Source organism: Leptosomus discolor, chromosome 3 (assembly GCF_034619465.1).
Source record: "Leptosomus discolor isolate bLepDis1 chromosome 3, bLepDis1.hap2, whole genome shotgun sequence".
Lineage (NCBI taxonomy): Eukaryota > Metazoa > Chordata > Aves > Leptosomiformes > Leptosomidae > Leptosomus > Leptosomus discolor.
The window spans coordinates 17,871,338-17,895,773 of NC_141393.1; the positions used below are offsets into that span (position 1 = coordinate 17,871,338).

Consider the following 24,436-nt stretch of genomic DNA (forward strand, 5'->3'; position numbering starts at 1 on the left):
AAAGAATTACTCCACAAAGTCTCTTTACACTTCCTGGTGGAGAACCTGCCCTTGCAGAAAACCAGCAAACAGACAGACAAACCTCTTATCTTCATTTTCTGCAATTAGAGCAAGAAATTAAACCAAAAAAAAATCAACAGAAAGAGATGTCCATTGGTGTTGTCCTAAATAAATTTATTACAAAGCTGTATCTCTTTAATCTCATGGGGATTTCCTTTACCTATTTTTCTCTTGAGCCGTGGTAACCAGAGTAAGTAGATAAAAACCTGTCTTGCTTGCAGCAGCTCCCTTCCCATTTTTTAAACACCAGCTAAATCAGTTACTTCTATGTGATACAAAGAAGTTGGTGCATTAAGTTTACATGTAGATTTTAGCTGACAATGTTCTCTCCCTGGTGAAGAATTTCTGAAGGGTTTTCTGGTCAGCCTAATCAAGAGGCAGAGCTGAACAAAAGCACAAGACAGTTGAGTTTCTTTCATTTTCCAGATTTTGATGATCAAATTTTCCTTTTACAGGACAGCAAAACAAAATAAAATGGCTACAACAGCAGCAAATACTCAAAGACAAACGATAGGCTGCGAGGAGTACAGTCTGTACAGTAGTTTGAGTGAAGATGAGCTGATAAAGATGGCCATCCAGCAGAGCTTAGAAGAGGACCCCGCGGGTCAGCCAGCTGCCCAGAGCCACCAGAAGTCGATGGTGGCGAGTCCCAGCGAGCCGGCTGCCCCCACCCGTGCCAGCAGCCACAACCCGCCCTACCACATCTACCCTTGGCAAAGGTGAGTGAGTGCCTGCCTGAGCTGCGCCACCCCAACAAACACCCTGCCTGGGAAGAGAAAAACAGCTTCCCCTGTCAAAACACGTGCTTTCTAATTAGCTTTACCGAGTGGCTGCTCTGCGAGTCTGTCATTAGTTTGAAAGCCAGAGTCTGCTATAAATCTGATGAGGTCAACAATTCATACCCCCACAGAGCAATGAGAATTTGCTTGATGTTTTCTGTTTTAAGCAACAAATAAAATAAGAAAAGGGGCACTGCTACAAGCTTTCCTGAAAGATAGAAGCCCTGACAAAGCCAGTGGCTCCTTTCCCCCACGGGGCATGCCATACGCCAAGCTTAGATTTCGCCAGAGAGGGAGCACGGCATTTGTTATGGGAAAACATAGGACAGAGGCCAAAATAAGGTACATAAAACAGTGTGAGTTGGCTACCTTTTAGATACTGCAATCTTTAAAGGATATAGTTATTTCAGATCCTGTGCTGACCTCAAGAACACCACTCTCTGACAAGAGCAGCTCCAGACACCAAAGCTTGGCAGCATCCCCCTCCCCTGCGATGCTGGGATGTGGGTTATAGAGACCTGTTGACAGTTTCAAACCCAGACATTGTTCTCCTTTCATTTTTTAAAAGGCATATTTCTCAAGGGGAGAGGGAAAAGGTTACAAAGTCGCCCCAAAACAAAGGAAAAATGTCCTTTTAAAATATTTTTTTTTAATAAACTGGGAGTAACTGAAGTTTTGCTCCTCCTTCTTTCTCATAACTCCACCGTCCTCTGATGCCTCACTCGTTATCACCTGTGATTGTTTGGTTTCCCAGGCTGGGAAACTGGGGACAATCTGATGAGCAGCAAGTGTGTTTCATAGCTGCAGAATCAGGATGCGGTACAGCAGGCAGTCCTCCCATCAAAGGTCGTGGCTTCTCGGTGTCGTTATCATGCACTTGTAATGTCAGCTCTGCTGCAGGGACCCGATGTGGGGAACAATAAGGGCTTCCCTGGCTGTTTGGTCCTGTCCTCCTTGGAGATCCTTTGGCACCTGCTATTTGGACAAAAGGCAGCATCTGAGGTTCTGTGCATTAACCTGTCCTGCCTTTGCCTCAGCCCAGCAGCTTTTGACTTCCCACTGGAGGGAAAAACTTCGCAGCTTGTAGCTCCAGATCTGTAGCATAGCTGAGAGAGCTGGGCTGGCACCGAGGGGCCCCTGGGTCCTCCTTTGCCTCTGTCTCTGCCTCCAACCTGTTTGTGTGGCACTTCAGATGTGATGAACGTCACCTCACCTCGCCTCGTGCCTGCTTCCTGTGCGGTGGTGGTAGGGTTAACCTCACTGTTGTCTTATATGGTCATTTGAATCCCCTGACGCTTCCTCAGAGGGCCAAAAATAATCTCGAGCGGAGCGAGCAGCTGAATCCAGTGCAGAGCAAGCCGTGGCCATCTGCTTTTATTCAAAGCCCTGACCGGCAGGCTTTCTCTCTCCGTCTCTGTGGATGTGTGTCTTCGCTTCTGCCTCAACATGACCTGTTTCTCCTATTCGGAGTATTTCTCCTTATTTCGTTCATGTCATCGCCACTCCAGATTGGCGGCCCAGCCAAGAGGCCGTGCTCAGCCGTCCAGCTCGGGGGCAGCCTGGGGGGTCAGGCGAAGGTACGACGGCAGCCTGCTCAGCGCATCCCAGCCTGTGTAAGTGCCTCCCTCTCCCTCTCCTGCTTTCCCCCAAGGTCAAAACAAACCTTGCTACCCACTCTCTCCCTGAGACAGTTCTTCTGGGTGGCCATGGTGTCTGGTGGGGGGAAATGGTGGTGTTCATCTGGAGGAGGTCTTGCTGATACCTGCATTGCACTCTCTCTGCCTTCCCGCTCTTCCTTCCAACCTCACAGCTGCCCTGGACCATGCCCACGCTCTTGCGGGTGACCCACCTCAAACCTCCCGTGTTCTCTTCTCCCCCTTCATCCCTTTTTCATCCCTCCAGTGCACGTGTCCTGGGGACTCTGGGTCATTCAGTAGGTCTGAGGTGACAAAGACAGCAAGGAAGGGATGCCTGCACTGTGGTTTATTTATATAGGCTGCATCCTGTATCAACACAGTAGATGAGGCAGGCAGGTGCTGATAGTAACTGCATTGGTATTAAGTCCATGGTTCAATGGTGGGGAAGGGTGGGGAAAACAAACATTTTATCATAGTATATAAACAGGTTGAGAAAGTCTAGTCCTTCGAAGTAAGTATTTTATAAATGCCCCAAAGATGCTTTGCCTGTTCCCAGCAATACCTGCACTGTCCTGCAGTACTGGGGAGGGCTGCTGGTGAGCCATACCACATCTTACCTGCCCAAGGAGGAAACCGGCTTGACTGACTTTGATCCTCCTAGAGATATTTTGCTGTTGGTAGAGACTGTAAGTAAGCTTAAGTGAACACAGTCATGGATGAGGAAAGCAGACAGGCAAGGAGGCAGCGCAGGCTCTGCCCAAGTGCTTGTGTATAGTGGAAATGTCTGGACCATGATAGGTTTACTACAGCTCTCTGCGGGCAGAGTAGATGCATGCACCTGCCTTTAGCTATCAGATGAAGAGAGGAAAGTGTAGACAGCACTTCTCTGTGTCCTGCAGGAAACTCTTCCTTGCCCTGTTTATCTACCTAGTTCAAATCCACTTTTTTTTTGTATGTCTTACAAGTCCCTCTTTGGATGCATGGTTTCAGTGACTACCCCTCTACCACTCTTCTTCCTTTCATCCTCCACCCAGGTCTACAATCTCCCACACGTCACCCTGCACCCTGGCTGATCCAGGCTCTGTGCCTAGCTCTCCACTGACATTGTCCTCCCTCACATTATGAAAACCTCTTTTGGCTGAAACATGAAGCCTCCCCCGTCCCTGTCACCTGCCAGCTCCCCTTAGTCACAGTAAAGTACCATCCTCTCATTAAGTACTCTGCACTTGCACACCTCTCTGCTGCTCTAGGTGCAATGACTGGAGGGCAGGCTTTTCTTCTGTGTCTCACAGCTCAACAGAGCTCAGTCCACAAGAAGGCTGGAATAAGGCTAATAAGGTAGCCCTCCTCTGCTGCCAGGTGAGAGCAAAAATGTGGCTGGGAAGCCACACAAACCATGATAGCATGACTGTCTTAGAGCCAGGCAGAAATGATAGTTGGCTTTACCTGGGGAGATGTTGTTCCTTCATGCTGCCTGCATCTCACCAGGCTTCCAGGAAAAGGATCTTCATGAACCTTTTCTGAATCTCTTCTGCAGCACTCAGAATTGATCCCACTGTACATCTCATCTGGAATGAGTATTTATTATCTTGGCTACTGGCCTCTGAAATACAGTAATCCTTTGAGTTGCCTGTCAGGTTAAGATTTCATCAGATCTTCAGACTTCCTCCATAGTTTTAGTACTTGTATTTTCTACATCTAATGAAATCCAAGTAGCAGAATATGTTGGTTTTTTACAACAGCCAACTATGAGCCAGGCAGAAAACAAGGATTTCACATGGAGATTCATTAAACTTTCTGTACTTATCTGGAATTTTCTTGGCTAAAGCGTCTACAGCCTGGTCCAGCAAACCCCCTCATCTTACTCAGGAATCATTTAAGGTCAAGAAGCCCGACAGAAGTTTGCTTCACTCAACATCTGAGGGCTTAAGCAGAATAGTCATTGATTCTTCACACATTTTTAACCCTACCACAGATCCGAGGTACCCTCTACTTTCACTGAGGTCTCAGCTAACATGATTCACCTTGCGTATGCTGTGTGCCAGCCCCAAGCACAAACTCCTGCCGTGGCCCACCTGGCGTGCAGTAACTCATTAAGTGCTGGTAACTCTATCATGTGCCCAAATCCTGAGGTGAAAGTGAGCAGCCCTGCATGTGTAACATGAACCTTTGCACATAGCAACAGATGGTTTCAGCAGCATTGTGCCAGAGGCTTTTAAAGACAAACATCCCCTACCTCTGCCTCCCAGTCAAACATGCCAATTGTTGCTGTTAACTGACTTCAACAAAATGCTCAAATGCCTGTATAAAAATCTATTATCTATACAAAACTCTCAATTTTAGGTTTAATCCTCAGGGGACTCTAAATAGTATGGAGATACAGCAGTGTCCTTGGGACCTCAGCCCAGCAGTTATCAGAAGGTCAGTTGGTTCCTCCTGGGTGGGCTGTGGCCAGGAAGGCAGCTGCCTGCTCTAGCTGTTATCTCCTCAGGCAAAGCGCTTGGCTTTGTGTCCCTTATCTCCCCCCATTCCAGTGTTCCTATTTTTGCAACTCTGCTGTCTTGAGATCACTGCTTCCAGCTATAGAGAAGGAGCAAGTGGCACTAAGAGCTTTTTTCACCTGGGAAATGGTGCTTTTGCCCATTCCCTGGCACATGAGTTGTGTTCACCTGTTCCACTCCAGGTCCTGAGTTTATCCTCAGAGAAGCAGCTTGGTGACTTCTTTCAGTGGTATTATCAGTGTTAGGGGCACGGACTGATTACTTCTGTGCAAGCTGAAATTAATGATGCCAGTGTGAGTTTCAGGCTGTTGGTCTGTCCAGCCACTGCACGGCAATGAAATCCAGTGCTGCTCCTGCAACTTGCACTAAATACAGAGGTGGTACCAATGATCTGCTTTTTGAGGACTCCTGTGCTGAGCTGCCCATATTTTTCTGTCTCTGATCTCACTCTGTTTTGGCATTTTAGACCTTCTGTCATAAGATGGTAGTTCCTACCATCACTGCCCTGCGTGACCTTTGTCATGTGCTGTATTCCTACCTTGACGATGCTATTAGTCTGAGACACACACCTCCCTCCCCAGTCTCTCCACCTTTAAGGCTGCAAGATTTTCTCTTTAGCACTAGTTCAAACCACAAACTCTCCTATGTTTTCAACATCCTTATGTTCTCTGTCTCTGAAAATACAACCCACATTCATTTTTTGCAAGTCCCCATTAGAACTGGAAGAATGCTTCTTCCTTTGTGGTGTTTGCTGTCCTGGAGCTTAGCCATTTGGTGCCTCAGAATAAGGAAGCAGTGGCTGCCTTCTCCCAGCACAGCTCAGCAGGAGCACGAGCAGATGCTAGCTCTGGAAGGCACAACGCACCACCACGTACAGACCTGCTGTGCATCACAGGCAAGGATCCTGCCTGCATCGGCTGCAGGGTACCAGCTCCCTGCCTCTGCTGTGCTGTCAGGCAGGGTGGAAGGAGGAAGGCAGGCCCTGTTGCAGGCACCGCTGATCAGTGGTACGGTGACTGTCAGGCAGCGTTGTGACTCTGGCTGTGTGGGGAGACCCACAGCAGCTCTCATTGCTGCTCTGCAGAAGGACTGGAGTGCCCAGGTCAGCCCTGCTCTGCAATTGCTTTTACAGAGCTTGGAGAAATGGGTTACTGTCCAGACTACGCAGAATGAATACTTGGCAAAGGGAAGGCTTGTCAGAGCGAAGGTCACTTGTAGGCTGCTCATTGTGCCTCACTTCTGGGTGACATGGAGCACACTTCATGCTTTTTGTAGATTTTCCTAGTGAGGCTCTTCTTGAAAGCTTCAGAATTAGGTAGCACACACACACACAAAAAAGAGACTTTCATGTTATTTTTGTTTTCTCTGGTAAACACTGATATACTACTTTAACACTTTCCAATGATTCTACACATTTCAATGACTTTCTAGTTTTAAGAGGCTTTAAAATATTCCTTTCCTCCCTCCCTAATAATTTTTCATTCCTTTTACTCCTTGCACCTAGAAGTTACTTGGCCCTGCAGAGCCTGACAGTGGTTTGTTGGGTTCAAATTGACCGGAATATGAACCACTTCACAGCTTGGCACCAGATCCCAGTCTTGGTTCCAGAGGCCCCCGACTGTTGCAGTTAATTGAGGAACTGCTAACCTGGCTCATAGGTTTGCAAGAGTGGACTTGTCAACAGAGTTCCACTCCAGGTCCTGAGTTTATCCTCAGAGAAGCAGCTTGGTGACTTCTTTCAGTGGTATTATCAGTGTTAGGGGCACGGACAGGCTTCTAAGCCAAGCAGGCTTCTAAAGACAAGATTTTCAGAAGTGTCCAGCACCTTGTATGTCTTGCTGGGACACCAAAGACACATTTTTGAAGGTCTGTAATGTTGAGAGTGGTTATAATTTCTGAAAACTTGAGTACTCAATGCTGAAATAACAGCTGGGGATCTCTGGGGCATGGTCACGAAGGGCAGCTCAGAAGTTTATTTGGGTGGTTTGGATTTTTTTTTTAATTCTCTTTGGCTGAAGAAAGGAGAGCCCAGACCAACACCCTAATGTTCACACAATTTAAGTAGAGCTCTCCTTTCTTCATAACTGGACCAGCTAACTTCTGAAAACAGGCTTGTGTAAGAGAAATATGAAGTATCTTTAAAATACAAGAACAAGATTTATTAAGAATTTCTGCTTTAGGGCTAAGCCACCTGCAAATCAAATTCAAAGTTTTCTTCAGGGATAAACAGGGGCAATTCTCTTCAAAGCTGATCTCATTTAAGAGATCTCATACGGAAACACCTTGCCACATGAGACAACAAATTATCACAATCATGGACACACTCATGTCAGTGTACAGAGCAAAGATAGAGCTAGTCTCCCCCAGCTCCAGATATCTACAATAAAAGTGTTTATGTCAGAGGTTAGTCACACCTACACTTCCCTTACACTTCGAGGAAAGCAATCAGCACCTCCAGGCAGTGATTCTTCTGATCTGTTGAGACCGATGAAATTAAAGAAGACAAATTTTACCTCTACAGGCCCTGTAGCAAGATACCTTAGGGCCATATATATATGCTGTAGGGGTTCACTGTTTTGGCCAAATGATACAGTGATCTCACTGCAAAAAGCTTCTCAGTAATGAAGGAGGCAGTAATCACGAATTAATCTTGTTTTAAAGAGAACTCGACCCTGTAGTGGCAGCAATCAAGGATGGAGATGAAAAAGCAGTATGCAACATGATGAAGTCAGGAAAAGACCTTTCTGAACCTAATAAGGATGGCTGGATACCCCTCCATGAAGCTGCATACTATGGCCAAGTGGGTTGCTTGAGCCTGTTGCAAAAAGGTCAGTGAAGTTAAAACTAATTAATTAGAAAAGGGAGAAGATGAATATGAATAAACTAAAAAGCAGAACCAGCAGCAGCCCAGTTCTGGTCTGGGACTGTGTGTGAAGCTTTTTTCCAACGTCTCTGAGTGTATACTGATTTCACCGTCTTTTTGAGAACAGGTTTCCACACTGAAGCTTCTGAAAGTTAGGATCTTCAGAGAAAGTGGTATCTGGATAAATCTTGCCAAGTGCTGGATTTCTCACAGTAAAGCCTTGTAGCTGAGCTCTTGGCCGTTGTAAAAGCTGCTCAGCTGCCACAGCTGACAGCAGTTACCCCACTTCCCAGTAGCTGGAGATCCAGCCTAGCACCCCTTTGCTGGTGCTGGAAAACTACTGTAGTTTGTTTTCAAACTGCTACTGAAAAGCAGTTACTCAACAGATTTCTGCATCACTGCTGGCCATAGCTGAACATTTTAATTTAAGCCAGTGATCGATTTAGATACTTAATCTGAGTTACAGTAACTTTAAAGTATATTCTTAATTGACTTTGCTCATGGAAAAGGAAAAGAAATAAACAATAAAAACTCACCTAAAACTCCAAGGATGTTGAAAGGTGATGATGCTGCAGATACTTGTGCACTACATGCCACAGAAACTTTGGGCTTGCCATTTCTTCACAGCGTATCCCGGCACAATTGACCAGCGCACCCTGAATGAGGAGACAGCTCTCTACCTGGCCACCAGTCGGGGCAACCTGGACTGCCTGCTCACTCTGCTGCAGGCTGGGGCTGAGCCTGACATCTCCAACAAGGCCAGAGAAACACCGCTCTACAAAGGTGAGTGGCTGCTTTTCCAGGGATGCTGAGGTCTTCTGGCAGAACCAAGGCAGAGCTGCAGGATCGCTTGTGATGCAGGGCTGAAACTCAGTGATTAGCTCCCATTTTCTACTTCCCTCCAGTATTCTGTCTCCTATGTCTGACCTGCCATGCCATGGCCTCTCTTCTCATCCACATCAGAGGCAAGATTAGTGGCTGCCCTGTGGGGTGCAGGCTGAGATGTGGTGCTGAGGGTGGGGGCTGTGATGCTTAGTGGGGCCCTATGCACAGGGTGTCTACACAATGTTGTGGAAAGCTGGATAGTACAGGAATATGTATGCTTTTCTAAACAGTAGGACCGAAGTAGCTGTTAGATGTGGGAGTACAGTAACTCTATGCAGTGATTCATATACTGTGTGGGCCAGGCCAGGCTGTGTGCTATGGGAGATGCATAAAGTCATAAACAATTCAGTGAGGTAGATAAAGTGTTTCACATGGACTTATTACTTTGCTGCTGGTCAGAGAATACTTTCTTTAGCAGAACGGCATTACATCCAAGACATCACAAAGATTCAGTGAAGGACATGATCTCTCACACCTTCATGTCCATCCCCCCTTGACTGACTGCTCCTGCCATGACTATTTTTAGCACTTAAAACATTAAAAAGCACTTTGGACGTCTGGCACTATTGCTGCTCAGTTTAAAATGCTTTCATTTCAAAATTATGGCTTACAGTCTGCTAAAGGGAAGCTGTTCAACTGTGCATTAAACACACAGTAGTGGTGGTAGTAGTAGTGGTTATAGTAATAAAAATAATAACAAAAATATGATGAAAACACCCTTTAGCCAGAGAAAAACTGTTATTAAGAATGTGCTAGAATGATGCAAAATCTTCTGTCTATCCTCCAACAAAAAAAGTGAAAAAATTATCATAACAAATTAGTTGTCCCTAGTATGTAAGCAAATGAAACTCTGCAGAGCTATGCACAGGTAATTACAGAAGTCTCTGATCACATAGTTGCTTTCAGTACATGTGAGTGACACCTGTGTATGGGAGAGGAAACCATGGAGATTATCCCAAGGGAAGAATCAAAGGCGGGACCTCTGTGAGAAAAAGACACTATTATTGCAAAGAAAAAAAACCCAGTTGCTATGGAATGTGCTGGCCTGTCTGTACATTGTACAACAAATGCTAATCAGGATTTGTAAATGTGGCTGCTTATTCTAGGTACCTTTGGTCTGGGGACCTTTGGCAAAGGTGTGTAGAAAGCCTCATGATTAGGGATTCAAAAAGCAATGACATAAATTAGTAGAATAAAAATCAACAAAATACTGTTAATTATCAAGAAATTTCTTTAGCTCAGGATAGTTCTGAACTATAAATTGTTGCAGGCTGAGAAAATGCTACTGGCTCACACCATTATTGTTTTCTAAGGGTTCTTTTCTGGCCAAGCTTTTTAAATTTTCTTGTCTATATAGAGCTTTATCTGAAGTTCAAGGCAGTAAGACACAGAGTCAGTCTGCACAGAATTTGGAAAGAAAGTGTTCAGGTCATGTGATTTCTGTAACATGTTTGTTCTTCATAAATTATCTCCTGCACCTTGTCACCTCTCTTGTCACTGTGGTATCCAGTTGGTACAAATGTGCTGAGCTGGATTCCCCTCAGTACCAGGCTTGGCACAAGCCCCGCACAGGACACTTAGTCTCCTCCAGGTCCTGGTTGAAGACTGGCTTCTACTGCCACATCCTTTATGAGCCCCAGACAGTGTCATTTGGCAGCAGCCTTGGCCCTCATGTTGACCTAAATGGATCTTTGGTCTTACTCACTATGGCTCAGTTGTATTACGTTGCCTTATGCTACATGAAATGGATACCACAACACCCAGAATCATTTCAAAGTCCTGTCCTAATCACTTCTTTTTCTTTTTTCCAAAACAGCTTGTGAACGCAAGAATGCAGAGGCTGCAAGACTCCTGGTACAGTACAATGCTGATACCAACCATCGTTGCAATAGAGGATGGACAGCTCTCCATGAGGCTGTCTCCCGAAATGACCTGGAGATTATTGATATTCTTGTGAAAGGGGGTGCCAAGATTGAGTCTGCAAATGCCTATGGGATCACTTCTTTATTTGTGGCAGCTGAGAGTGGGCAGCTGGAAGCTTTGAGATACCTTGCAAAATGTGGTGAGTACAGTTGTGCCGTTACATGCCTTTACTCACTGAATTCTTAGTATTTCAAAGTTCCCACTAATTCTTCCTGGCTCAGTTTCTCCGTTGCTGGAGACAAGGTGTAGCTTGCAGAGGTGCCTAAACCCTCTTGCTCCAGATGGCTGACTTGCATGTGGTCTTTCCGAGAGCATGGTCTAGACACATGCACTTCTTCAGCATTCATTCATGGTCACCTACTTTGGGAAGTAATATGGTGCTCTCTAATTGCATTGCCTGACAGCTTTCAAAACCCATATTGCTGCATACATGTAGCCTAAAATCCAGTCAGTCATAAAAGACAACTGTAGGTGGTAATAGATGGCAGAAGTTGAATATTAGCCAACCCCATCTGCCCATGAACCTGTGCAGTGATGGGCAAGGTTAGCTCTCTTCCACTAATGAATCCTGCTGAAAATAGATAAGTATTATTGCAGAGTTAATGAATTTACACCAAGGAGAAGCAGACTCACTCTCCCCATGTGTATATGTTCAAACATATAAACAGAGTGAATTTGATTCTAGTTTACACTAAACCTACCTTTTACTGTTCCACTCATGTAGAACAGCTTTACAATAAGCACAACATACATTACTACTATTCTGAGGCATATTTTATTTTTACTATGGGCTAATATCTTCAGTGTAGGTAAGAGCTGGGTCCTGCACTTATGAAACAAGAGCTAAACATCGATGAAGGTAAGAAAAACTTCTGAAGCAATTAGTATGGCTAAGAAAAATATGAGAGCTGGGTAACAAAAAATGTGTTCTGCTGTCCAGCCAGCATTGTCAAGTCAGTTTTATATGACCAGTTAGTCCATCATACTGCCTAGGATTTTAGAAACTAAGCCAGAACATGATTTGTGTTTCAACTTAGACAGATATTAGGATTTCCTTAAAGTTCAATTTTGTGAAAAATACACAGGAGAAAATCCAATAAAACTGTCAATTTTTTTCAAGCCCGGAAAAGCTCTTCTGAGAATCGCAGGAATTATATCACTCCATTGTTTATGATGAGCAGCATTCATCATAAAAAGAGTTTCTTTTTAATTTCTTTTTCATTAGGAACTTAGTCCTGTGTTATGTTTTGTCATTGCAATTCTCCTCATGTTTCCAGCTACATCTTCAAAGGGCCAAACACAACACAGATGTTTCAGTTTGGAGTGAGAGCACAGGAAAAAGTCCTCTTTGGCAGGGAGTTTTCATGATCAAATGGGAGACTGATTGGCTTCTTTATTGGAGTTTAGAAGCAAAACTCCAGTGAACTGTCATTCCCAGTTAGGATATGCATAGAGCATCCTTCCTGAGGACACTATGGTACAGTAAATTACAGTCAAAACTCAAGCTTTCAGGCCTTAAATATCTAGCACAGAAAAGGCTAGATTCCAAATTGTTTGTGGCCAAAAACGTATTAGGTCTTGGTTTATCCTTGCATGTTTTTTATTAAGCCAAGCACACACTAGAGCTTGAGAAAAAAATGCCCCAAATAATCTGGTAGCTCATTAATAATATTTATCTTTTTTTGGTTAAACTTAGCAGTTGCAGCCTAACTTGAACCCTCGTGAAGTGAAGAGATACAGCCTCAGGTGCTGAGTTTTGAAATGAAATATTCATTGACTAAGGAATGGCCAAATAAAAGCTGATTAAACCTGCTATTTGGTACCATGCAGATGTCATGTTATAGAGTCCTATTTCAGCCTGGATATGTACTAAAATTTAAATATAGTATAAATGTACTTGTTGTGTGAATGTATAGAGTATAAATAATATGTATAAATATAAATAAATATTTATCATAAATACATAACCATAGAATTTTGGAGAGCACCTATTGAGATCATCTAGTCCAAACTGCTGCTCAGGAGCAGTGTATCTACACAGTGTAAACACATAAATACTAATGGAATTACTGTGTCTAAAGAAAAGGACACACTATACAAAGAACAGCACATTTTAAAGTTTTTTGCCTTTGAGCTACACCTGAATGGAGCCTGGATTCACGATCGGGAGCTAATGGTCGCCGCCCATTCTCCCTCATAAAATTCACATCGTATTAAAGGCCAGTGGAAATCTATGAGATAACCGTATATAACTGATATGACTGTATCACCTCTGATATGACCTCATTCACATCCCTGTCTAGCACATTTTGTAGCTCCAGTGCCATGGAGATGTACCTGTTCATTCAAAGCATGTTCCTCTCATCCGATTTTAACCTTCTGGTCCTACAAAGATTTTCTTCCTTCCTAGGTGCTGATATAAATACTCAAGCGAGTGACAAAGCCTCTGCTCTTTATGAAGCCTGTAAAAATGGACATGTACCTGTTGTGGAGTTTCTTTTGTCCCAAGGAGCAGATGCTAACAAAGCCAATAAGGATGGCCTGTTACCTCTTCACATAGCAGCCAAAAAAGGGATTTGCGAGTAAGTTTTAGTTCATTTTCTAGTTTCACCTTTTAGACAAGAATACAAAGTCCTTATGAAAAGGACAATATAATGTCCCAGACCTAATTCTGAACATTGTGACCAAGAGAGCTGTCAGTTGAGAACTGGGCTTTCCACTTGCAGAGCTCAGGTTGGAAATTATAAGCAGAAGAGTGTGTCTGCAGGTTGGGATGGGATGGAGTGAACAGGAATGTGGGGTGCAGGATTGCTTTAGCTTTGACAAGATATCACCTATTACAGCTAAACAACCTCAAGTATCTTGGAAGTGGATTAAACTGAGCTCTGCAAAATATGCTTGAGATAGATAGAATAAAGAAGTACCTGGCAGGAGGGGCAGGGGTTAGTCCTCAGTAGCTATTGAAGCATAGTTTGCAACCATTTACCTATGTGAGCCCATTGTGATTCTTCTGCACAAACAGAACATGCTTCATTCATCTCTGGTGTGTTCAGGGTTTATTAACAATAATTCAGATGCTAACAGCAGGAAGTGGTTAAGTGAATCTCTAGGGTATTAGTGAGAGTGTTGCTAGAATATGGTGTCCAGTTCTGGTATCCTCCCTTTCAGAAACCTTTCAGGAAATTGGAGAGGCTTCAGAAAAGAAGTACAAGAATTACTCACAGTCTGGAAAATACACTTTATTAGTGAGTGATTAAATTACTCTTAAATGTAACAGACAAATGCATGAAAAGATCCAGCAGGTTTTTTCTGAAATGAAATGTGTTTGGGATAAAAGTGAGCACATTCTTTAAACAGTGAGAAAAGTAATTAATGGAAAAAACAACCAGGAATTGGGTAGATTTACCAGTCCTCTGAAGTAGAGGTGTTTATAGGAGGGGGAGAAACTCTACAGCCTGTGATAAAGTATATCGATTTAGAAGATGCTGTCTAGGGATGTGATTGTTGCACCGTCATGTAAATACTGTTTACCTAGCTCTTTCAAGACCTGGGACACTGTAGCATGCTTCTGAGCCTGAACTTCTTAGCATTTACTTCAGATCCTAGTGCAAGTTTTAGCTCCTGCCTTTTACCCCTCGCTGCTGGAAGGGTGTGTGCCCCACATCTACTTTTGCAAAACACAGTCACAGAGTCATAGAATCATAGAATCATAAGGTTGGAATAGATCTCTGAGATCATCAAGTCCAAGCACTGACCTAATACCACCATGCCCACTAAACCATGTCCCGAAGTGCCACATCTACATGGTTTTTTTAACACCTCCAGGGATAGTGACCACTCTTTCAGAGAAGAAATTTTTCCTACATCTTGCAGTGACAGACCCTTTGGCAACCGTAGTGAACTCTTCTGACTGTTACAGTTTCTATCAAAATGCTTTCAGCAATAGCCAAAGGAGAGACCATATCCAACTGTTTCTGGATAGTAAAGCTGTCTTTGCAGACAACTGCTAGAGAAGATTCTTATATATTTCACAATGTCTGGGGAACGAAAACTTTTGACAGCACTACACCTTCTCATAGCATCTTTTATCCCAGTGTTTAGGTCTGCTTGGGAATACCAATTAAGGCTTCTCAAATCACTTTTTTAGACCTGAGGATATTAATTTTCTATGGTCGGAGTAGGCCTGCTTCTTTGTGCAAGCTGTGTATCCTAGAGGGCAGCCCAGTGTGAATTTATGTAATGGGTTTATACACTTACAGCATGTACATGACTACCATGCATAGACTAACGCAGGCATGATTCAAAATTTTCTCCGGGGTTTGAGTTACAAAGACATTTTCTTGAAAACAAACACATTTTAGACAAGAGCTGTGCCAGAGACAGAACCCAGTGCCAGTTGCTCACTTTCAAAAAAGTTCGTCTGAAAGTACAGTAAGTTGATCTGAATCCAATTTGTATATAGAGTCTGGACCAGCTCTCTGAATCTTTTCCTCCCCTCAATAGTTCCACACCCCGACCTGAAAAGAAATTTACATGGAAACTCTGCAGCCTCAGTCCATCCCCATGTTAGGAAAGAAAGGGCCTGATTCAGATCTCACATTTATCATTCCCAACACCCAGCAGCATTAATGAGACGAGAATTCAGCCCAAACTCTGAGTTCCTTCACTTGTAAAAGACTGAGCACAAGTTTTTGTGCACAACTGCAGCAGACTAATTGCAAAAGAAAGAAAAAAGAAAAAGATCCTCTCTTACAAATATTTATCTAAATGACAAAGCTTTAGCCCAATTGGCTGATCATTCTTAATTCCTTTGGTATTCAGTAAAATAACACCCTTCACAGTGACCTCTTTTTGTATTCCTGCGGATTTAATACGCAATTCTGCAGGAATTCCACACTTCAACTTTTTGCCAGAGCACGAAAGGCTCCCTACCATCAAAAAGCCAAGAATGTGGTCCCAGGGATCAACTGTCAACTCTTGTTGCTTGGTGTTTGTTTATTTTAAATGACACCTTGTCAATACTGACCTGAAATTCATAAGAGTTGTCTCATCAGCTGTAGGACAATCACAAGCAGTCATTTAACTCCTTCCCCCTCGGAACTGAGATACTGAGAAGGGAAGACTTTGTGAAGTGTGGGTAGATTTATTAAGTAAATGCATGTCATTAAACTCTTGGCACACTCATACTAGAAATGCTCTGCCTCCTCCTCTGTATAATTTCTAACAAATAGAAATCACAGAAGCAGGTGTCAGGGATAAGGGGAAACTCAGCACTATTTTGAAACAGTACATGAAGCTCAGCCCTGTGACAGATGTGGGATATGGTCTGGCTTGTCTGGCCTTGGCTGCATTCACCTGAGCTGCCTTCTCCCTCTAGACAGACAGGAAAGACTGCAGAGGTGGAGGCACCATATTACTAAACCAACCCACTTTGGAAGATAAGGAAGAGAGACAGGTTCAAGCTGCAAAATTTAACTCTGATACAAATCTGATGCTTCCTGCTTTTCCTCCCAAAATAAACCTGGGGTACAGGGAATGTACTGAGGTCTGGGACAATGCAGCATTTGGATGCAGAGCCTCAGTTTGGCACCCCTGTGGTGAGGTTCAAGTCCCCCTTGCAGACAGAAATGACACAATACCTCTTTAACTTGAATGTGAAGAGCTGGCTGAAGCTGGAGGGAAAGAACAAAACAGATCCTTAAATCTTCAAAACAGTTGACCATGGGATGACTAATGCTGGTACTTGGCATGGTGTCCTCACAGTGCTCTGTGCCCTTTTTGTTATTATGGCTCTTACAGAACATTTGCTAATGGTGGGAAGTTGCCAACTCACAAGCACCCAAACCTCCTGCTCCCTGATGATCATCACAACACTGTAAGATTAGTGAGGCTGCTTGGAGAAAAAAAAAAAAACCCTTTGCTTAATTTCCCAATATATTTACATAAGTAAAAGAGCTTTTTTGTTTAAAAATGAGATGTAGAAGTAACTTGGAGACGTCAACAGTCCATCATGTAAATTGGAACACAATCCTGTAAAGTGTTATGCACCTTCAACTCTTATTTCAGCTCCTGGGAGTGTTGGAGTCTGTCTTTCACAGGATCATTCAGTGCATCACAGACAAAGGTTTTCCTGAGACTAGCACTTATATTTGGCTTATTTAATTATGTAAATATATGTTTGAGAGCCCAGTGTCAGGACTAGACATTGCAATCAAGTTGAAGATATGCAGTATTTTAAAGGATACATGCTACATGGTAGGAACTGAGCTTTGCATGTTTGTGTGTTAGAAGAGCTGTTGACTGCTAGACAGAGGAGTCTGCATGGAAGGAAAAAGAGGAGAAAGTGTGCCTAGCTTGCTGCCTCCCACAGCTTCCTTTTTAGATATCAGTCTCTCCATAGGCATTATGTATGGAGCATGGGCATGTCCTGAGACAGGAGGCAGACTCAGGTTGCATGGTCCCCAGTCTCTCTCTGGAAGTAGTTTAAGGTGATATATCTGTATTTATAGAATCAGCCTAGTGACTTAGCTAAACCACCCAACTTTATGAGCAGCAAATGAGGGTTTAACCCATGGGGCTGGTCACGCAATGTCACCTATGGAGACATAAAAATGATCGTTGATTTGCAACTGCAGGGCTCCTGTACATAATATATTTGAACTTCACATTACATAATGAAAGCAACTTGATTTATGTTGCTGTGTTTAAGGCCACATCACACTTTCCAATAGAAACCCCCAATTACTGGGATTTATGGCTTGGCTGTACATTTTTTCTCCCTGGACTAAAGCATGGAAACCAGTCTGGAAAACATTTTTATCTCTTCTTCTCCCCTTTCCTAATTGTCTTTTTGGCTCCTTATGATCTGGGATGGACATCGATAGCCCCATGGATTTGCCACAGTCAAAAGCCACACAGTGAGGGCCTCCAGGATGGAGATCAATCCAGGGTAATAACTCAATTGTAAAATCAGTCAGGGAGGCCTGGGAACTAAATATGTAGTTTATCCTAGTTCAGTCCTGCAGAGGAAAGTTTGGTTTCACCCCCTTTCTGGTCTCGGTGACCCATGAGGCCTACCAATGCCTTGTGTTGGCGCCTTTCTCTGCTGAGCAATAAAGCAATCCCTATAGAGGTGGGGAGATACAGCCTGTCTGCTGGCACTTCAGGCCGGAGGTCATGTGCCATCTTCCACTCCTACCCACGGTGTGATGATGAAGGTGCAGAACAGCTGTCTGCCATTTGGTCTGTGGCATCTAAGAGAAGTTACAACAGGGTAGTAACTTCAGTGTCAGCCCATCGTCTCTTCCGTTGTAACCACCCCTGTAGCTGCCATTATCTCATAGAAACTGGGTGATAATTTCAAAAAACCTTATTCCTCCATGAAACAGGTGGTCACATAGTTTTTTGGCAAGGTAGGAGCTCAGTGTTGATAGGTTTCAAGTTCACACCCTGGTTTCTCTCAGCCTGAGTTAGCGGGCTCTCCCTTATGGTTACAAAGCTACGATTTGCTATATGATTGTAGATCCCCTAGAACTCACTGCTGTTCACTGACTTTCTGCCTGGCAGGATTGTCTCCATGCTGATTCCTGTGACCAGCCGCACCCGCGTCAAGCGTAGTGGCATCAGCCCCCTGCACTTAGCGGCCGAACGCAACAATGACGACATTTTGGAAGAGCTGATTGATGCTGGCTATGATGTCAACACCGCCCTCTCCAACGAACGGTCCTGCCTTTACGAGGACAGACGCACCACCCCCCTCTACTTTGCTGTTTTTAATAACAACATCTATGCCACGGAGCTCCTGCTGCAAGCTGGAGCAAACCCCAACGTTGACCTCATTAACCCATTACTCATCTCCATCCGCCATGGCTGCCTGAAGACCATGAAGATGCTCCTTGACCATGGAGCAAACATTGATGCCTATATATCAAGCCATCCCACCACATTTCCAGCTACCATCATGTTTTCAATGAAGTACCTTTCTGTGCTGAAGTATCTCCTGGACCTGGGCTGTGACGCAGGTTCCTGTTTTGAGTGTCAGTATGGAAACGGCCCGCACCCTGCATTAAATTACAGACGGGACACACTTAATGATCCTCAGCTGTCCAAGGAGCCAACCATAGTACAGGTAAGCACTGCCTAGTCTACCTACAGTACTTATGAGGACATCTCATTTGTATGTATCTTGACAATTTTAATGTACTTTTCCTCCCAACTTTCCTGTGAGAGAAGATGCCTTTATTCCTACTTTATTCACAGAAAAAAAGCCTCAATAAGAGTTTGTGAAAGTCCATGTTCAATGACAGCAGGATGGTAGGCAACAGCCGCTGTGGCCCTAGCTTGTATTTCAGTGAATTAGCCATCCTGACAGCCTCGTTGTCAGATTTACAGTATTTTCCTCTGGATCTGAGGTGCCAGGATTGAAGCATGTTTTCTTGACAGGTAGTGTCATAGGGGTGGTAGCATTTGGGCAGCAGAAACCTGCTTGTGTTATTTGCCCTGTAAGATTTTTTTCTGATACAGAATTTAAGCTCCTGATTAAAATAAAATTGTCTAATGCTTTGCTTTATGAGGGTAAACTAGTGAATGTAAATAGTTGCAATTTCTGAGTCTACTGGATAAGCAGCCCTGGAGAGAGAGCATAAATCTTTACGTTAGCTGTATGACTGCATCATATTTGAAGTTTTCAGAAGAGATTAGGAGATTTAGATCCCTGATTTCAAAGCCACTTACAGATTTTAGATATCCACATTTTACACGTGTATCTTTGCAGTCCTTTCCAAAGCACAGCTGGGCTCAGCTTCCATTGGGCTGGAATTGGACTCAGCTTCTATCTAGTTTAAGTGTAGCTTTGAGGGTTTCAGAAGAAAGTGTCATTTAGCCCAAAGAGATGGTCAGCCATAAATGCTCCTTGGTGGTGGAAAGAATAAAGGAAAACATTAAAAGATCCTAGGAAATCTTGACCTTTTTATCAGTCCTGTCTTCCAAAAGACTTACTCTCCTGTAACATGTCTGAGAAACAGACAAAAAGAAATTTTGGACAGAGGATTGTAAGAGTCCATCAAAATAATCTCTTATCCCAAATAGAGCTGAATTCTCCTTGAGAGTGTTTGTCACAGCAAAATTGCTCCAGGATACTACATTTTTGTCAAAGAAAAATTAATAAAATATAACATTTCTTGTTCTTGTACTGTGATATGGTAGCATGTAGAGCAAACAGAGGGCTGGAATTCCAAGGCAAGGAGAGAGGGTTTGTCTGTAGCCCTCTGTGGTACACTAGCCACGCAAAAACAGTTCTCTTTTTACTTATTTAAGCACACTATTGCTCTCTGGATCTCACCTAAAACTACTTTTAGTGCCTAGCAAAATATTAGGTCACTCACAAACAGTCATCACCTCAAAGGTCAGACCACGTGAGGCAGATGTAGCAAAAGCTGCATAAAATTGTACCTGTGCCTAGAGAGAAACTGGTGAGGCACAAATGCATACAGAGAAAAAGCAACCGCTTCCCTCCAATATAATTTTAAATTTGCTTCTTTCTGCTAGGAATTTGGCTAATAAAAGTAAGGCTTGTCTGGTGTAGCTTCATGATATAGTTGTGATATGGTTCATATTCTGAAATTTAGAGGAGCTTATGAAACTATACCCTTCCCCACACAAAAGTTGTGCATTTTTGATTTTCTGTTATAAGATTACGTAAGGCTAATACATCTGAACGATTAGCCTTAGTCACTAAAGACTATGAGCTACTGGAAGTGGATTTAAAAAATGCATAACTATCAATCTTTACTGTGGCTACTAAATTAACGTGTCCCAGAGAAAGTGATTGCAGAAGAATGGTTGCTGTTTCACTCCACATTTCCAGAACTGCAGTGTCAAAACTGTGAACGTGGGGAGTGAAATATCCGACTGCCACGAGAGGGCATTCAGGGGCCTACCGAGACGGCAGGCTCAGAGTCACTTTGTCCCTGAGTCAATCCCACTGCCGTAGTTTCAGGTTTGCATTATTATGCTTCTTTTCACTGTGCTTCTTTTTCTGCAACACGTTTTGGATCACTTTTATTCCAGAAAATGTTTTTGTAGACTGAGCTTGTGAATAGGGAAGAGAGAAAAAGGCAGGCAAGGTGTCTGGTGGTGACAAGAAAAGGTGAGCAGTAAGATCCAGTGTTTTGTTGCCCCGCACACGTCCTCATTCAAACTCTGACAAAGTGGAGTTATTGCTTGGAGGTGGTAGTGCAGATCCACAGTTTGCACGTCCTATGGGTAACTGCATGGCAATGGCATATGCACTGGAGAATGACCGACTGATATACTAAACCGAAATTCCTATAAGTGGTCCAGGCAGGAAACTGTGGGTTGTCCACTTGTATCCTCCCAACATTATTTTATCTCATTTTCCTGGGAAATGCTACATGGTGATGCTCAGTGGAAAAAAAAAAAAAAGTCAGAAGAGTAGTAAACACCTCTGTGAATGCTCTCACCTTGAAAAAAATAGGTTTATAATTTTATGCAGCTTTATTCTTTCCTAGGTGGACTAATACAATTTTATTTCTGAATAAGAGTATCCACACAAGAGTTTAATGCATTTTGAGTTAGGGGTCATGCATGTATAATCAAATTTGATCTAGTTACAGGAGCTTAAACTGAAAGAGGTTTAAGCTGGTGTGTTTTCTTTCCTGTTCAGGGTGGGCTTGGAGGGTGCTTGCAGTCTCAGTGACTAAGCTGACAGATGGTGCTTAAGCCACCATCATTCAGTTGGGTTCAGCGACGTGCCTGAGTTCTTATCCACACAGCATGATTTAAATCACATTAAACTTTCTGATTGCTCACATGCAGATAAGTCCACAGATATCTTCATCATATGCAGCACCCTAACAGAGATGGATGAAGCTGTCTGATATAATATACATATTTAGATTCAAGTGGGAAGAGAAGTCACTACTTTTTTGAAATGAGACTGCTTAAAGTCAGGTCCTTAAGTCTGTTCATCAGTATCTCCATAAGCAGCCCTCCATGCAACAGCTCTGAGTACTCTGCAGCTCGCGCTGGGGGCAACAGAAATTTTGCCTGATCCAGGACTAAGGAAGATGCTTCTGTATTAGGCCCAGGTTAGTTCTCCCATAAGTGAGTCAAATTGCCTGGGATTCATCTGTGCAGAGATTTCCCCAGACTTGTTTCTAGTAAGGTGTTTGGTCCCCAAAACATACACTAGAGAGTTCACAAGAAGCAGGAGGTGCTGTCCTCTGACAAATCTCCCTCTTTCCCTAAGATCCCTTTGCATGCTCAGTCACAGTGCCCTGGGGTGCATGGACCTTTCAGTAGCTCCCTCACAGGTGTGGGGCAACGTTCCTCTGCCCTCCCATTTCTGCACAAGTAGGACCTTGGACCCTGTAAACAATTCAGCACCCTTTCCATACTCCAGAGCTCGAACTCCACCAAGAGTTTTGCAAAAAAAAAAGAGGCTTTAGTTGAAGTTTTATGAAGGGCAACTGGTAACTGCCCTCACAGTTAGTAGAAGGGTGGGACCACCAAACCTGTGGGAGCTGTTTCTATCATTGCAGTTTCCACAGGTGTATTCATGTCGCACTGACTGTGGTAAATCTGTTTTTTCTTGAAGTTTTGTGAAATGGTGTCTACTCCAGAAATGAGCCGCTGGGCTGGGCCGATCATCGATGTTCTCCTGGATTATGTGGGTAACGTGCAGCTCTGTTCACGGCTCAGGGAGCATATTGACAGCTATGAGGACTGGGCCGTCATTAAAGAAAAAGCAGGTACGGTCACCCAGGAGACAATCTGGCACAAATAGTCCCACTGTTGGGTTCAAAATCTCAGTCACCATCTCCACTTAGTATTCTTCCCTTAAACTTGATAGGATTTCCCTACTGAGACTGAATTAATTTTGGACAAGGTATGAGGCACTAGAAATTGCTGGGGTGTCACTAACTCTGAGATGTTAAATATACACCAGCTGTGGATCTGACCCACTGGGAATGAACATTGCCAGTGCAGGAAGGCCCATTTGGGAAGTGTGACCATCTCCACAGCAGCCCATTAGGCACCAGTGGCCCGAAAGCCTTTACTAATATTCTGCTTTACTAAATATCCTTTCCCTCAAGATCCAAAGTCTTTCATAGATATTATCAGAATTAGTCTTCTGGCACCAAGCTAAATTTGCTACGTATTACATTTATTTTCTGTGAGAAGGCCAAGTACCGTGAAGCAGCTTGTTTAAATCCTCCTAGAAAGCCCATTGCTAAGGCTGAGATGGCATACAGCACCCCATCCTCCAGCCCCACTTCCTTCCCTATGTCACGCTGCAGAATAGATGAGCTGCCACCAACGCCAGATGCATCATTCCACCATTACAGAAAAGCCTCCTTTTTTCATTCCTTCTTCTCCCATTTTCCTCTCGACACTGACCTGGCCAGGCTGAGCTATTCCTCTCAAGTTTAAACCTGTTCTGCTCATGTTTCTGACCGGACTGTCTTTCAGAGCCCCCACGGCCTCTTTCTCATCTTTGTCGCATCAAGGTACGAAGCCTGGTTGGAAGAAACCGCATTAAACTTCTTGACACCTTGCCTCTCCCGGACAGACTGATTCGATACTTACAGCATGATTACACACAGTGACACCAGACACATCAGACACACAGCAGCTTCCCGACATGGCGCCCAGTGTCATCAGTGTGGTGAGGGCACACATTGTGCATGTTGGGGAGGAATTGCTGCTGGCTTGGTCAAGCGCCCTCCAATGATTAATCTAAGAGAAATATGCTTCTGAAGCGTGAACGAGAAGAAAATTGAGGAGACAGAGAGCTAAACATAGGACTGTTAGGTTTTCCAAGAGAAAACATATGATTCACCTCAAAGTTTGATCTGCAAAGAACAAGACATGAAAGCCAACACTGAAAAATGAGTAGTGCTGAAGCAAGTATCAGTAAGGAATTCAAAAGTATCCTGGGGTTGTGGTGGAGCTTAGCATCCTTGCTGTGATCACAATTCAGAAATTATCAAGAGACAACATATTTGGGAAAACAATCACATTTCCTTTACTGACTGAGATTTTTATTTTAGTTTCTGTTCTACTGTTTGGATTTCTGCTAAGTGTGCTGGTTGCTAATTCTCTGATACTTTGACACCATCTTGCTATCAATTTTACTTTCATTTTTTGGACCTTTCTTATTACTTGATTTCTGAACATTCAAATCTCAGAACTTTTAAATCCAGAAATGCTGATTCGTTTAAAAGTCAAGGAAAGGTTTATTTTAAGAAGGATGTAAGATACTTATTTGCACATAGTGAATACGGTTCATTTTGTATTACACTTGCAATAAGAAGTAGGTGAAATTATGCTTGAAAGAATTTCCTAGACTGTGGATTTGAAAGCAACTCTGAGCTCTTTTTTTTTTTTTTTCCTTTGGTGTAAATTAGAAGTAGCTGCACTGTAAACAGTAGCTTTACTCTGTTACGAAGCTGGTGTCAGAACAGAACAAAGCCCTAGAGAGGCAGGAACAGAAAGTGGTGTGAAGGAGAGAGGCAAGGTACGCAGGGAGAGGCAACACTGCTAAACCACCTTTATCTGTTCCTCCCCTAGAAGACCTTGTCCCTACAAAACCCGGCCTCTCTTACCTCCTTGAACCTCTGTGGCTATAACAATACCATCATTGGAAGGAGGAGAGATTATTTAAAAATGGTGAAAGTCAGGCTTTGAGGTTTATGAAAACAAATACTTAGAATAAAGCTTCCAAATTCTTATTCAGATGCCTAAACAATGACAAGTTGCTCGCAC

The 24,436-nt window shown here is 43.5% G+C and overlaps 1 protein-coding gene across 1 annotated transcript; it reads left to right on the forward strand.

Moving 5' to 3' along the window:
- Positions 1–534: 534 nt before the first annotated feature.
- Positions 535–23,277, forward strand: ASB2 (ankyrin repeat and SOCS box containing 2). The gene is made up of 9 exons (XM_009954022.2): positions 535–779; positions 2,348–2,452; positions 7,639–7,805; positions 8,468–8,623; positions 10,542–10,787; positions 13,059–13,230; positions 18,215–18,776; positions 22,266–22,419; positions 23,141–23,277. The coding sequence occupies exons 1-9, from the start codon at positions 535–537 to the stop codon at positions 23,275–23,277; spliced, it is 1,944 nt and encodes a 647-aa protein (XP_009952324.2).
- The last annotated feature ends 1,159 nt before the right edge of the window (positions 23,278–24,436 follow it).

What these genes read in the sequence shown, in the direction of transcription:
- ASB2 (XM_009954022.2), top strand. Translation starts at nt 535, where the DNA reads ATGGCTACAACAGCAGCAAATACTCAAAGACAAACGATAGGCTGCGAG. An exon ending in AGAAACACCGCTCTACAAAG is followed by an intron (nt 8,624 to 10,541) that starts GTGAGTGGCTGC and finishes TTTCCAAAACAG; the next exon opens with CTTGTGAACGCAAGAATGCA. An exon ending in CGTCATTAAAGAAAAAGCAG is followed by an intron (nt 22,420 to 23,140) that starts GTACGGTCACCC and finishes ACTGTCTTTCAG; the next exon opens with AGCCCCCACGGCCTCTTTCT.